This window comes from Anopheles ziemanni, chromosome 3 (genome assembly GCF_943734765.1).
Source record: "Anopheles ziemanni chromosome 3, idAnoZiCoDA_A2_x.2, whole genome shotgun sequence".
Taxonomy (NCBI): Eukaryota; Metazoa; Arthropoda; class Insecta; order Diptera; family Culicidae; genus Anopheles; species Anopheles ziemanni.
This window is the reverse complement of record NC_080706.1, coordinates 47406419-47421527: the sequence shown is the minus strand read 5'-3', so window position 1 is coordinate 47421527 and position 15109 is coordinate 47406419. Positions and strand designations below refer to the sequence as shown.

The window sequence follows — 15109 nt, the reverse complement described above, 5'->3', positions numbered from 1 at the left end:
TCCTCGATAGCACGATCGATTTCCTCTCGAAGACGATCCTGAATTTCCGGGTTCTTTGCTAACTCGTACAAACAGAAGTTCATCGTGGTGGACGATGTCTCGAAGCCGGCCAGGAAGAAGATGAACACTTGCGCCGCCAGCTCGTTCTGGGTCATGCCGACCTCACCCTTGCCCACGCTGCCACCCGTTACTTCATCCAACTTTCCCTTGTTCTTGATCTGCAGTAGCAGATTCATAAAATCATTCCGCTGGACGTTGTTCTTCTCACGATACTGCACTGTATCTTGCACGACTTCAAGGAAGAAACGTTCTACACCCTCATTCGTTAATCTCACGCCGATTTTCTTAGAGAGATCCTTGAACATTGTGGCGAACACGAACTTTGCCGCTTGCTTCATGTCCTGCTCAAATACCTTATTTCCGTACTTCCGGAAGTCCGAGTCCGGGTTGCGCAAAGTGTTACATTCGATGCCGAACGCACAAGTTCCGATCACGTCGGTGGTGAACCGTGCAAGCACATCTTTCATTTCGATTTCCTTGTGGTAGTTTTCATTCATATACTTCAGAAACTCTTCGGCTACTTTCTGGATGGTACCGAACATCTGCTTCATGCGGCCAGAGGTGAACGTCGGTGTAAGTTTTTGACGAAGCTCGCGCCACTCATGACCCTCCAGTGCAAACAGATGCGCCGACAGTGGATCTGCCTTGGGATCGTTAAATACGCCCCGGTCGTGGAACACATTGAAGTCCTTCACCAGAATTGCCTTCACAACCTCCGGATCTATCGCAATCAGTCCCGGAATGATGAAGAAACTCATCCCGCCGATCACTTCGCCACGTTGCTTGAAATCTCGATATAGGTCTTGGGTGATGTACGACAAGTGCGTCGTCTTGAAACTATTTTCCATGTGACCCTGCAGCAGATGCGGCTTCTTGCGGGCGTACGGGAATCCACGGTCTCGCCAATAGTTATGGCGACTGCGCACGTACAGGTACGCAATCGAAACAACAAACACGAACGCGGTCAACACATAGCTTAACAGCTCCATCTTGCTTCTTCGGCCGATGGCAGGGAACTGAATCGAATTCGCCACAGCTCCACAACAAACTGACACATTTCATCAGCCGCGGAATTCACCGGTATGCGTACAACCACCACGCCGCGATGAATTACTTGCAATTTTTGCTTTATCTTGTAACCACACACTCTCAAAACCGTGACTGGTTGCGCCAAGTTTTTCCTACAGGAGGCTCGTTCTTCGAGCATGTTTACCCCCGCATCATACGAGTCATCATACCGAAACCGTATAAGGGAAGGTTTCACAATCGACAGAAAATCTTTGACTGATAAAATACCTTTGCCATATAAAGAGGTATGACATCGCAGTAGTTGTTCTGAGCGTGAAAACAATCATTTCTTTGAAAATATCAAATCGAATGCGAGTTTTTCGATTGACTAATTAGTTAACGAACTGCGTTCACTTCATATAGAAATGTTTGGTGATAGTTTTTCTCATAGAAAAATCTTAATGGCAAAGTTGAACCTTGGCGACGTGAAATGTGACATATAGTATTTTTTATTGTGGGCTCCGTTTTTGTTCTTTCTCTTAAATTGAATAAATTTTATTACCACCACATTTTATTAGTCACAAAGGTGATAAATTCAATCGATCTGTCTCCCTGCTCGGGTTATCTCGAACATGCGCTGGGGGGATTCAAACCTTCTTGCAATGTTATGGTGCCTCATTTCAATGACCATACCTTTTATCAACAGGTAACCCTATTTTGTACCTCCATATAGGGATCCCAAGGCGATATCGGCAATGAAGTGAGTCAACTGATTAATCGGATGGGTAACGGAGTGCTTTCAAAAGATGATGAAAATAAGAAAATGATGAAAGTGAAGTTTTTAAGACCTTTGTTCACGTAAATTTTAGTGAAGAATGTTTTATTTCACAAAATGGGGAAGATTTAATTTTAACGCTCCATCAATTTACCCCTTTTTAAAGCAAGTACATAAATTAAGTAGCCATTAATCATGAATAAGTGAATTTAGAATACATTATAAGGCAAGTTGTTTTGCTACTCTTTTTGACTTTTCCTATCATCACCAACCAATCCTATCTGCAGATGATTTCCACCGACCGGAGAAAGGATGAATGTTTTTGGATCGAACACGATCTGTTGAGGCGTTTTCTCCGATGGCCGGAAGTAGAAATGTTGCAGCAGAGTAAGGAGGCCCACCTTCACCTGCATCAGCCCAAACCGCATGCCGATACACTGTCGAGGCCCATCGCCGAACGGTAGAAATACACACGGTGGCCGATTTTTGCTTTCCAACGCCGAAAAGCGCTCCGGATCGAACCGATCCGGGTCGTGGTAGTACTCGGGATCGTGGTGGATCGCGTATATGGGTATCTGTACGAGTACGTTACGTGGAATGACGTGCGTAGTGCCCGGGATGGTATAGTCTTGTACCGCCATCCGATTCGTTGACTCGAGAGGAGGATACTTTCGAAGGGTTTCTGTAAAGGGAGAGAACATTCTGTAAATCGATCGACTAGGGAATCGCAAACGTTCTCGTTTACCGTTGATAACTTGATCCAAGTAGGGAATGCTCATCGCCACGTCATAAGATAGTGTTCCCCCTGCTTTCTCCATAGCAATGTTGATCTCATCGCGGAGTCGCTCCTGAATGTCCGGGTTCATCGCCAACTCGTACAGACAGAAGTTCATCACCGTTGAGGATGTTTCGAATCCTGCCACGAAGAAGATGAACACCTGCGCCGCCAGCTCGTCTTGAGTCATGCCGACCTCACCCTTGCCCAGCGCGTCACCCTCGCCGTGTTCCACTAGACTACCCTTGTTCTTGATATGTATTAATAGGTTCAAGAAATCATTTCGCTGTACGTTGTGCTTCTCCCGATACTCCACCGTCTCCCGGACGAGGTTCATGAAGAACGCTTCTACATCGTCCTCAGTCGCCTTGACGCCGAGTTTCTTTGCCCATCCCCGGAACAGCATGGCGAACAGAATTTTCACCATCGCCGATAGTTTGTGTTGGAAAATTCTATTACCGTACTTGAGGAAATCCGACTCGGCGTCCCTGAGCGTGTTACACTCGATACCGAACGCGCACGTCCCGATCACGTCGGTGGTGAACCGGGCCAAGATGCCTTTCATTTCCTGCTCATACAAGCCCGTGGTAACGGTAGCGCAACCGTCCGTTATTACGCTACGTAGCTCCTCCGCCACCGACAACATCAGGCCAAACATCTGCTTCATCCGGCCGGAGGTGAACGTTGGCGTGAGCTTCTGACGCAGCGTGCGCCACTCGTGGCCCTCAAGGTTAAACAGATGCCCGGACAGTGGGTCCGCCCGTACGTTGCTGTACATTCCGCGATCATGAAACACGCTGAAGTCCTGCACCAGGATCGTTTTCACCAGCTCCAGATCGCACACGATCACGAGCGGCATGAAAAAGTAGCTGATACCGATGAAACGTTCACCGCGGCCTTTGACGTAGTGGTAGACTTCTTGCGTCACGTAGGCGGCATGCCGGGTACTCCCATTACCCTCCATGTGCCCAACCAGAAGGCTGGGGTTCGGCTTGCAGGGGAAGTTCCGTTTCAGCCAAAATCGATGCTTATCGCGCAAGAAAAGATAGGCAAGCGATAAGACGAGCACAATGCCGAGCAAAACCACACCGAGTAACGCCATGTCGACGAGCGCTGTTTGCCGAACCGGCCACAACCGAATACTGAAGCGCACCAAACGAATTTCTAACCTTCGCACTTTCGGGTGGGGCCCGGGAAACACAAGATGCGTTTCATCACCACTACAAAAATGGATGGTGGAGTTTTACCGCACAACAGATGCCCGCGTCCATGCCCTGACGGTGCTTAACGAATGCGTAAACAAATCGTCGACGGAAGGCAGGAACGTAAATCCATACAGACACACGGCTCCAATGAACGTCGAGCGAAAACGAATATTCGACTTATTTTTATTCCTATAAACATTTCAACATATGGTAAATATCAAGCGAGTTATTTGGCGCGATGACGCAACCATTTGCGTACGATAAATAGTTTGCCCGTGTCGAACACGACCGTGGCGGATGATCGGTAGAATAATGTACCCAGAGCGCTCAGTTGGTTCAGATTCGAAGTTTTGTCACGGGCAGCGGAGTCAAATTTTCTCAACATGTAGATAGTTCCCTTTGTTGGGAGTCAAGAAGAACACCTTCGGCTCAAACGTGATACGATCCGGCGTGTCCTCGGTTGGGGTGAAGCGAAATTGGCGTAGCAATGTTATCAGACCCAGTTTGGCCTGCATCATACCGAACCGCAGTCCAATGCAGATCCGTGGACCTTCACCGAACGGCATGTATACGTACGGTGGGCGTTGGCTGACCACCTCCGGCTTAAAGCGATCCGGATCGAACCGGTCCGGCTCGGGGAAGTAGTCCGGATCGTGGTGTAGAGCGTAGATCGGGATCTGTACCATCGTGCCCTTGGGAATGACGTGCGTCGTACCGGGGATGGTGTAGTCGCGCTCTGGCGTCCGCGTAATCGTCTCAAGCGGAGGATACTTACGCATGGTTTCTGTTTCGGGGACAAACGAGTGCGTTTGAGAGAATGCATTTGTGGCCCTGGAAGTTGCCCGTTTTCTTACCATTGATCACATTGTCCAGGTACTCGATACCCATTGTCACATCGTACGTCAGTTGCCCATCGTTGGCGGCGATGGCCTTATTGATTTCCTCGCGCAAACGATCCTGGATGTCCGGATGCTTCGCCAACTCGTACAAACAGAAGTTCATCGTGGTAGAAGACGTCTCGAAGCCGGCCAGGAAGAAGATGAACACTTGCGCCGTCAGCTCGTTCATTGTCATGCCGATCTCCTCACCCTTGCCCACGTGCCCCTCGTTCTGCTCCGACAAACTGCCCTTGTTCTTGATCTGTATCAAAAGGTTCAAGAAATCGTTCCGCTGCACATTGTTCTTCTCCCGATACTCCACCGTCTCCCGGACGAGGTTCATGAAAAACCTCTCCACACCGGCGTCCGTTATCTTCACACCGATACGCTTCGACAGTCCCCGGGCGAGCAGTATGAAGATAATCTTGATCATGGTCGACATCTTCTGTTTGAACACCATGCCGCCGTACTTGAGAAAGTCGGAGTTGGGGTCTTTCAGCGTGTTGCACTCGATGCCGAACGCACACGTGCCGATCACGTCGGTCGTGAACCGGACCAAAATGTCCTTCATCTCCATGCGCCCCTCGTGCACGTGTTCATCCACGTGCATCCCCAGCCTTTCCGCAACCTCCAGGATCGTACCGAACATCTGCTTCATCTTGCCGGAGGTGAACGTCGGCGTCAGCTTCTGGCGAAGGGTGCGCCACGCTTTGCCCTCCAGCGCGAACAGCGTCCCGGACAGTGGATCCGCCTCGGGATCGGCGAACTGGCCCCGATCGTGGAACACACTGAAGTCCTTCACCAGGATCGCCCGGATCACCTCCGGATCTACGGGCACGACGGCCGGTATGACGAATATATTAATGCCTCCGAACGCTTCGCCGCGACTCTTTAGTGCCTGATAGTTTTCCAACGTCACGCACGATGCGTGGCGCTCGGTGTTGATACCCTTCACGTGCCCGAACAGCAGCCGCTGGTTCGGGATGGTCGGAAAACCACGCCGCGTCCAGTAGTTGTACCGATGGCGCAGGAAAAGATATACGCACGTAGCGAACACAACCGAGGCAGCTAAAATGATACCAACGAGCTCCATGGTGACGCGGTGTTGCTTCGGCAACCGCTACTCCCATACTAGATCGCACAACGATTCCGCGGCGCTGAACGAAAGTCAACATCCAATTGTGGTAGCCAAATTTACCGCCGGAACAAGACAAGCGCGATGGATGCGATGCGCGCAAGAAGGAGATAACGGTTTCCAGCAGCTTTATTTACAGCACAGCATTCGAACGCACACTGCGGCCGTAACCCTTCACAACTCCTAACGTACGCTACTTTCATTCACGAAAGGCCGGTCATCAAACCTCAATTTGCAACGGCAGGGATGGCAGTTGTTATGACGTATATTTATCTATAACATTCACACCAACTCGTTTGTTGATAGGGCGTTTCCCGGTGGAGCACAGACCTGTTTATTTGGGGCAACCTTTACTCAGTATTAGATTAATATCACACACACCCACACTCAAATGTCCGACGTGACTTGCAAAAACATTTTCAAAAAACCCTCTAATTACACCAGCCTTCTTTGAGCCCCGTTGACTGTAAATCGATTAGTTGACCTTGACGTCTCACGTGCACAACGTGGGTTTGACGGTCGGATGGAGACGCGGATGCGATCGCAGTAACATCGATCATCTCGTTTGGCATCACTCACACGCTTTCCACGTTCAAATACATACCCCCAGTGGGAGCGAGCACCAGAGAACGTGGTTTGAAGGTGATGTCCGCCGGCATACGCTCAGCATCGAGGGAGAACCGGAACGAACGGAGCATCGCCACTAGACCCACTTTGACGAGCATCAGACCAAAGGTGTCCCCAATGCAGTGTCGAGGTCCGAGACCGAAGGGCATAAAGGTGGTGGAAGTACGGGAGGATTTACTGGGCGCAAACCGATCCGGGTTGAACACTTCCGGCTGCGGGTAGTACGCGGGATCATGATGGATCGCGTGGACCGGTACAACGACCAGCGTTCCCCGGGGTATTGTCCCCACTCCGGCTACCGCGTAGTCGTTGTTGGGCACACGAAACAGGAAGTCCACCGATGGGTACATTCGAAGGGTTTCTAAAACGATACGAACACTTGAATATCGCTGCGACTCGGAAACGCAAGTGAGCAATTACCATTGACCACTTGGTCCAGGTAGCCCAGGTACATCACCATCTCGTAGCTCAGCTGACCGTCGGTTTCATCCAGTGCGGCCAAGATGGCCGTACGCAGTTTCTCTTGCACTGCGCCATTCTTGGCCAGCTCGAACAGACAAAAGTTCATCAGACTGGCTGAAGTTTCGAAGCCGGCGATAAAGAACGTGTAGCACTGGCCGGCCACCTGCGTCATGTCTAGCTCACCGCGGTCCTTCATCTCCAGCAGGATCTGCAGGAAGTCCCGCTTGACGGTGCGGTAGCTCTCCCGGTGGAGAACCGTTGAGCGGCAGAGCTGCAGGAAGAACTGCTCCACGGACGGCTTATTCACGCACAACCGCAGCGCGTCCGCCAGCCGGCGGAAGCAGTAGCCAAAGCGCAGCTTCCACATGCTCCGTAAACTGCACCGGAACGCCCGGTGGCCCATGGCACGGAACTCGGCGTGCGGCTCCCGGATCGTGCGGCAATCGATACCGAAGGCGCAGCTCCCGATCACATCGGTGGTGTAGCGCGCCAACAGGTCCGTCCACTCGAGATCCACCCGGCGCCCGTTGGTCGCCACGTAGGCGGATAAGTTCTGTGCAATCCGCACCGTGGCCGCAAACATAGCCCGCACGTTCGGTGGTCCCAACGCTGGACCAAGGCGCCGCCGAAGCTGGTGCCACTTTTCACCGCCGAGCGAGAACAGCATCTCGCTGCTGAGTGGGTTTACCTTTGCATTCGCGTACAGGCCGCGGTCGTGGAAGTGGGTGAAATCCTTTACCAGCACGCGCTCGATTAGCTCCCGATCCACGGCCAGCAGGACGGGCGAGAAGAACAGATTGAAGCCACCGGCCAGAAGGCGACGCTCGCGAAACTCCCGGTACAGTTCGAGCAAGATCGAGGCCGTGTGACGCTGGGTGGATATTCCGCGGACGTGGCCATACAGCAGATGGGGCTCGGTGGCCGCGCGGGGCAGCTCATGGCGGGCCCAGAATGTTTGCCGCCGTCGAAGAAACCACCGTACAGAGACACCGAGCAGTAGCACCACGGCTGTGGCACCGTACGGGAGCAACGTCCAAAACGCGGTCATAGTGTAGGCGGACCGTAACGCACTGGCGGAAGGTCGGAAGCTCGTCCCCTGCGGGTCCGCTTATCTTCGCCCCGCCACACACACAAATATATCGATAGCTCAGTGCTCATATCGAACGCCGCGGGTTTGCAATCTTTCGGGGACGACTTATCGACCGCTAAGACAACCACTGTGCCCTTGGTCCCGGCGGTGGACCTTGGTTCGGATTGATTTATGTTTGGCACCCTTTGTTTTGTGTGCCATTTGAGATAATCGATTAAATTATTTGTACTTGAGTTTCCTTGTTTACTCATCATGGAAAGAAATAGCACATTTATATATAAGATGAAACTTATTAAATTCTAAGGTTAAATATACTTTTTCGAAAACTTTTTCGAACAAAGTAAAAACTGAAAACGTTTTCCATTTGGTACTTGTTCATCGATTCTTAAAACTGTCTAATGTCTGCACTGTTGCCTACATTTAGGCGCAAATACAAATCGACGAGATTTTCCCTGAGCAACAAGGATCTAATTTGTTTAGTTTTTGAACCGATTGAAATAGTAAAATAAGTACTGAATATACATTATTTTCTTTTTTTGCATTTCCCAGAACACCGTAGATAAGTTAGTACAGCGTGCAAATGCCTCCATCCTGATCGGCACCTCTTCCTGGAAGGAACAGTTCATTGAAGCGATCACCGTCAGTGCTGGTAAGTGACTTAATCCGGGAAAACCCGAAAACGGCTGCTGCCTTACGCGACGCATTCTCCTCTTGCAGGTGACGATGACGGTGAAAAGGGCGAGGGTGAAGAAGAGCCGACGCCAAGCTGCATGGACTACATCATGCATTTCATCACGCTATTCTGGAAGATCATCTTTGCCTTTATTCCACCAACAGGTAAGTCAGTCAGCAGTTTGGCCTTGTTAGGCCAAAGCCGCACTCTAGTTCATGTACAACTCCAAGAGGCATAACAAAAAAGATAATTAAACGGTACGAAAACCAACGGTAAAGAACCGAACAATATGGTTATGCGTTTACGACTGAAACTAATAACTTCCTCCCGTGGCCTTATCACGCTAAGCAACCTTCTGTCGCGTTAGGCACAAAAAGAGGCATTGCTGCTTTCGTCTGTTCCGAAGCAATTATGACAGAACAACTTTCGAAGTGCCATTCCCTTTTTATTGCCCTGGTGAAAGATTTCGAAGAGCACGCAGGGTGCGCCTAATGGAGAGAAAACCACAAAAAAATGTCTTATTGTTAGCCATAATACATCGGAAAAGCGAATTTCTTTCTTTCGTCTGGCTGTCACCAACTCGCAGATCCATTTTTGCAGCAAATTCTAGCTGTTTCACAACTTCCTGGTTTCTCCTCTCCCGAAACATATTATCCAATCTTTACTGGGGGTGTTGCTAATTAATGATAGCCTTCATTCCGTCGGTTGAAATTACAAATGGGACTTGAATCATAAATTTTGAATGTCAAAAAGCATAATGGGACTTACACTGTCCGTTTCTTTGAGATATTTTAATTCTTTCTTCACTTCTAATGGAAACGCAACGTTGAAAGGTTATAAATTTGGGTGAAATTTTAATTTACTTCGCGAATTAATTAGTCGTTTGCTTTATGCTGCATATTCTGATCATTGTTGCTGTGTTGAAATAGCACAAAAAAATAATCGGAATTCAACTCGTTGTTACATTTGTTCTTGGTAAGCGGCCATTTGGGCAAACATGATGTTTTTTGAGAAAATGTTTCTCCCTTGTTTACCAGTAAACAGAACTAAGGCTAGTTCCTTTTTTCCCTTACAACTTTAACCGACTTTTCCTGGCAAATGTTAGTGTCCATGGGAGTGGAAGAAATGTTTCCCCTTTTCCTTTATTAAGCTCATAAGATGTTTGAAGTATGCGCACGATGTCGTGCCATGGTTCACGGGTAGGAAAGAATATTTCATCCCATTACCCTCCCCTGGTCCACACTGTGCCACACCCTTACCCCTTCGGAAGCAAATGTACAACCGTAGCACTATTCGTCTACCGTGCCACACCCGACCAGGGAAACGAAGCGGGAAATGTCCCTTTTCCGTGTACGTTCCAGATCGTCGTTCACATTCCACCTCGAATCGATAATGATGGAATATTTCTACCCTCGGGAGAACTTTTTGCATTATTTTACTGTTCATGAAAATGAATGAAAGTATGGTCATGGGGCTTTGTAAGGGAATTACTTCTTCAGAACTACTTAATTTTCGTTTTTGCTTTAAGCATTTACCGAGAAGGTCTTAACCACCGTTTTAAAGGAAAGACTAAAAGAGCAGCCTCAAGTTAAAGCTTTCATTCGATTTGTTAAAGTATTTTTAATGCTTACGACTGACGATTTTTTAATGGTTTCCCAAATCTTTGGTCTGCCTATGAAATGATAGGCTAAACCCTGTCACAATTAAAATGAAGTTTGTTCAATTTCGCAACCTCAATGTACAATCAGTGCAATTTTTCTACAAGAAAGGCAGAGGCAATCAATTAAAAAAAAATAGTTTAAATTTCAATTTGAACATTGCCTTGCTATGATTTAAAAACGTAAGCCTCCAAAATTAGAAATCATATACAATTGTTCATTTATGTTTTATTTTTATCCGATGGCCTACTCCGCTTTGGTTTAAAATGTTTATCTATAAATTTAACAGTTTGTGCATTACTCATAAACTAAAAACTTTAAGAAACACTATGCCATCGAAAGATGGATCAACATATTTATGCGGCTTTGTGCAGTGAAAAACAATTGAGTAGAAATTGGTCGGAATAGGTTTCGCTTCATACACTTTCCCATTCATTGCCGTATTGTGCTTCCGGAAACCTTCGCCGCTTGCCTGGTTCCTCAGGAATGCCCCCTTCACCATGGGCTTGCGGACATAAACGGTGAAGAGTGAAATATGCACCATTCCGACGGTCCGACTGCAAACCGACCATAAATGACTGACCACACCGGACGAGGAATCCGCCCAGAGGGATTCTTGGCTTAACTTACACTTTGCCACCGGCTGCCGAGGGACGAGCGGTCCTTATCGTGTCCGTGTGATGATACACCCTAGCAACGTATAACGTATATTTAATGCGTTGCTAGCTTTCCTGCAAACGGCACCCAAAGCCCCGAAGGGATTACAAACGCTGGGATCGCCATGGTACGAGTGGATTGGTCAAGTCGGGTGAACAATATGCACCTTCCACAATTGCTAGTGCACCGTTTTAAAAACCACTTCCATTGGCTTGTCCGCTCGGATCGGGGGAGGGTAGGCAGTCGTTTTTAATCTGACTGCATCAGACTAAAGCTCCCACCTTTGCCGGCGGCAGAATGATGTTTGCAAACGATTTACATACATTTGTCCAACAGCCAGCGTCGTAACTGAACGCCACTAGGAGACGAGACCACAAAGTCGATGGAAATACCAGCTGTGGTGCTGGTTTAGGTTTCAACACACTACTACTATTTGGCTACTGTCGGTTGGCTTAGTCGGTGAGGTGTTGGACAAGTGAACATGTTTCATTCTTGCCACTACATGGAAAATGAATTGAAACACCAGTGAAGTGAAGCTAACCAAAGTGACACTGTGGAAGTCACTGCAGAATGTTGACTTATCTTGTCTAACGATATCATTATTATTATTGCGATTCTTGTGGCAATGTTGTGGAAAAACTGCATCAGGGAGCATACTCGGGAGTTGCCTTAACACAGGATAATCGTGTCCACCAGGGAGACGTGGAACACTGAAGCAGTGAAGGGTGGTAGCGGACGGCAGCACGTGTGGTGGAATTGATGCTCACCATCCATCATTCTCCGCCGGCTCAAACAATTCATCAATCTTCTTCCACTACGAGCGACTTTCTATCGCTATCTCTGCATGACTATCGTCGTTAAGGGACTTGCGCCAGCATAATGTCGGCGCTCCTGGGCGCACGATACTGTTGCTACTAAGCGTGTGAACGGTGCATGTACGCCATCGACACCCTAGGTGTCAATGATGTGTGGTTGGCCCGGTCGAGCTTGGTAAACTCTTGGCCACGGCCACGTTGGGGGTTGGTTTTGTTTTTTACCATTTATTATTTCACCCACGTTCTTCTTATTCCGATCCCCACCATTCCCGGGCACGATCGGTGCAGCGTTTGGGAAATGGGACGAAAAGCTCGACTTGCACTCTCCACCTACCGCGAGAGGCCGACCCCTTAAAGCAGGGTGGTAAGGGAGGGGGCGTTCCGACGGGTGCTCTCGAGCGGGAACAATATTTCATCCCGCCGACGTCGATGGATGAAATTGGAAGTTTTGACATGGATAAATTATAGCTTGTTTTCATCGATGGCAAACATGATTGGGGGCCGATACTAACGATCTGAATCACGAATTAAGGCGTTAATCAAACTTGTTAACCGTTAAGAACCGAAATTCAAGACCAAAGAAATATGAAAAAAATATTCGTGCCAATTATTTTTTCCTAGAGTTTAAACATTTTTAAACTTAATTTCGATATTTTATAGGAAATGAATAAAAGGTTTAAACAGTGTGTAAATTTTTGGAAGCTCTCAAATATAGGTGTCAAATAAACAACTAGACATATAAGATTCTTTTCCAAAATTTGTTTTTTACGTAGGGCTATTTTCAAATTTAAAAAATTCAAAAGTTTTGTTTTGAGTAAAACGTTCAATTTCGAACAATAATGTGTAAGGTTAGTTTTTCTTCCTTTATTCCTTAGTCCATATCGCTAAACTTAATGCAAAAGACGGTTAATTTGAGTCGAATGAAGGCACGCTTAAACATTATTGATTATTGGATTTTTTCCTTTTCCAAATAATAATCTCTCTGTTTCACTTACACAAAACATTCATCTTCGTTTAACGTTACGGTCTTCAAATCGACTCATACCCGTTTAAGTTAATCTTCAGATTTAAATTCTTAAAGTTGATAATACCGATGTTTCTATGTTAAAAGAAGTTTGTTCGATAAACTTAAACATAAGATGCAGTTGTCGTGTATAAAATAACTTGAGGTGAATGCATTTGTGCTCAACAATTGACTTTTAACATCGCCTTGAAACACGATATGTTACATCAAACGCACGTCGATGGCAATGTTCCCCTTCCCAAGGACCTTTGGTGTAGTCGTCTTGTAAAGAAGTCCCTAGGAGAAACAAAAATCTCAACGAAGAGTGCCGTTGGCCTCTCGCATGATATCCTTTTCCATTTGCCACCGCACGGCCGAGAATTGCGTCTCTCTCCGTTTTGCCCTTTGTGGGATGGTGCCTGTCGCGAAAAACACTTGACCGAGTTCCGGTTCCCGATCGACAAGTGGGATGTTGCCTACGGCCCTGTACGGTGACCACTTTCGTGCACGGTATCCGCTAAAAATTTATTCACCGTCAGCCACGCACTTGTGTCTAGGATGTTTCATACTAATTTTCCTTCATTTTCCCTCTTTTTTTCCCTCAGACATGTCCGGAGGATATCTGTGCTTCGTTGTATCCATCTTCTGCATCGGTGTCGTGACGGCCATCATCGGGGACGTCGCTTCGCACTTTGGCTGCACGCTCGGCATCAAGGATTCGGTCACTGCCATCATCTTCGTCGCGCTGGGAACGAGTATACCAGGTGCGTAACCGAGTGTGGCCGAATGGAGGCTCACAGGCGTCCCGCGCTGGGCGGATGGATAATGCTAAGCCTACTTTGCTTCTCGCCCGTACAGATACGTTCGCCAGTAAGGTCGCTGCCATCCAGGACAAGTACGCCGATGCCAGTGTTGGCAACGTGACGGGCAGCAATGCGGTCAACGTGTTTCTCGGTATCGGAGTCGCCTGGACGATTGCCGCCTGCTACCACAGCTACCATGGCCGATCGTTCGATGTCGAGCCGGGAACGTAAGTAGCATCCCGTAGCCGTGTCGCATGACACGGACATTTGCAGCCTTCAATTACACTGTCACGCCATTTGGTTCTTTCTTCGTTCGCTTTTAGGTTGGCCTTCTCCGTGACGCTGTTCTGCTCGGAAGCGCTGATCGCTATCCTGGTGCTGATGCTCCGGCGAAGCAAGCGCATCGGCGGAGAGCTCGGTGGTCCCAAGAAGATCAAGATCGTTACCTCTATTTTCCTCTTCTCCCTTTGGATCGTGTACCTGCTGATCAGCAGCTTGGAAGCGTACGGCATCATCAAGGGTTTCTAAGCAGCGTGACCCAAAACCAGAGCGAACGCAAGAAGGACGGACACGGTCCGCGAGACATTGCTAACGAGAGACGCAGACACGGAAATCGACACACCAAACCCTCTCGCAGCAAAGTTCAGGCCCCATCTACATCGTCGTCGAACGTTTCCGGAATCAATCGGACTATCGGAGTTCCGGTGTGCATTCCGCTTCCCAGCATGATTCCTCGCCGCTCACTCGCTGGCCGCAATTCCGCCATTGCTGTGCTGCTGTAACTCAAAGAAACATCCTCGCACATACTGGGTGGTTGAAAGGGGGAGACCCTTGCCCTTGCGTGGACTCCCGAAGCAACGCTACAGCTGCGCCTCAATACGTGTTTACTAAAGTAGCTACCTATCAAATGAACGTGCACCGCGTCCTACGACACGTCCGGGCTATGGCTTTGGTGCCGCACAAGCCGATGACACTTAATAACCAAACCAATTCGCAGTGACAACAGCAACGGGGAATGCGGGACGACGGCTGGACACAAAAAAAAAACAAACAAAAGAAATGAAGACATTTGTTATATTAGCGATAAATGTTGCACACCGTTCACAACCCACTAACGCTAACCCAGCTCCCAGTGCGGCTGGGTGTAATTATTTAACAGATCATTTGATGCCATTTTACATTTCCTTCTCGTTTGTCTAGTTAAACATCTTTTGTTCTACACTCTTTCGTGTATGCCATCTGTTGACAGGGGGGGGGGAGGACAAACGCCCACGTAGAAACAGCGTTTAAGAGTTTTATTTTATTTGTAAATGTTATACACCTAAGCGCAGTGGAGCGAAGAAAGTGAACGCGTAACTTACTAGCGATATTAAGGAAATTAGTGTAAGAGTAAGAGAAAACAAAAAAACAAATCTATAGAAACTATAGAAAATAGTAGCATCAGAAGAAGAAGAGAAAGAAAACAGAAGCAAACAAAGTATAGAA

The 15109-nt window shown here is 48.1% G+C and overlaps 2 protein-coding genes across 2 annotated transcripts in view; one reads left to right on the top strand and one right to left on the bottom strand.

Moving 5' to 3' along the window:
- Positions 1–14876, top strand: part of LOC131289090 (sodium/calcium exchanger 1) — a 128469-nt gene extending 113593 nt beyond the window's left edge. The window contains exons 4-8 of the mRNA XM_058318290.1: positions 8565–8664; positions 8733–8852; positions 13427–13585; positions 13680–13851; positions 13948–14876. Of these exons, the coding sequence (XP_058174273.1) occupies positions 8565–8664; positions 8733–8852; positions 13427–13585; positions 13680–13851; positions 13948–14152 (756 nt within the window). The 3' untranslated portion in view covers positions 14153–14876. The remainder of the gene's footprint in view (positions 1–8564; positions 8665–8732; positions 8853–13426; positions 13586–13679; positions 13852–13947) is intronic.
- Positions 4192–5803, bottom strand: LOC131289100 (probable cytochrome P450 6a14). Its single transcript, XM_058318301.1, has 2 exons — positions 4678–5803; positions 4192–4607 (listed from the first exon to the last, which is right to left on the bottom strand). The coding sequence occupies exons 1-2, from the start codon at positions 5792–5794 to the stop codon at positions 4192–4194; spliced, it is 1533 nt and encodes a 510-aa protein (XP_058174284.1). The 5' UTR covers positions 5795–5803.
- Positions 14877–15109: the final 233 nt, after the last annotated feature.

Bases quoted from the DNA above. Each gene is read 5' to 3' on its own strand.
- LOC131289100 (XM_058318301.1), bottom strand. From the start codon at position 5,794: ATGGAGCTCGTTGGTATCATTTTAGCTGCCTCGGTTGTGTTCGCTACG. The intron at 4,608-4,677 runs GTAAGAAAACGG...TCCCCGAAACAG, and splicing joins CCTGGACAATGTGATCAATG to AAACCATGCGTAAGTATCCT.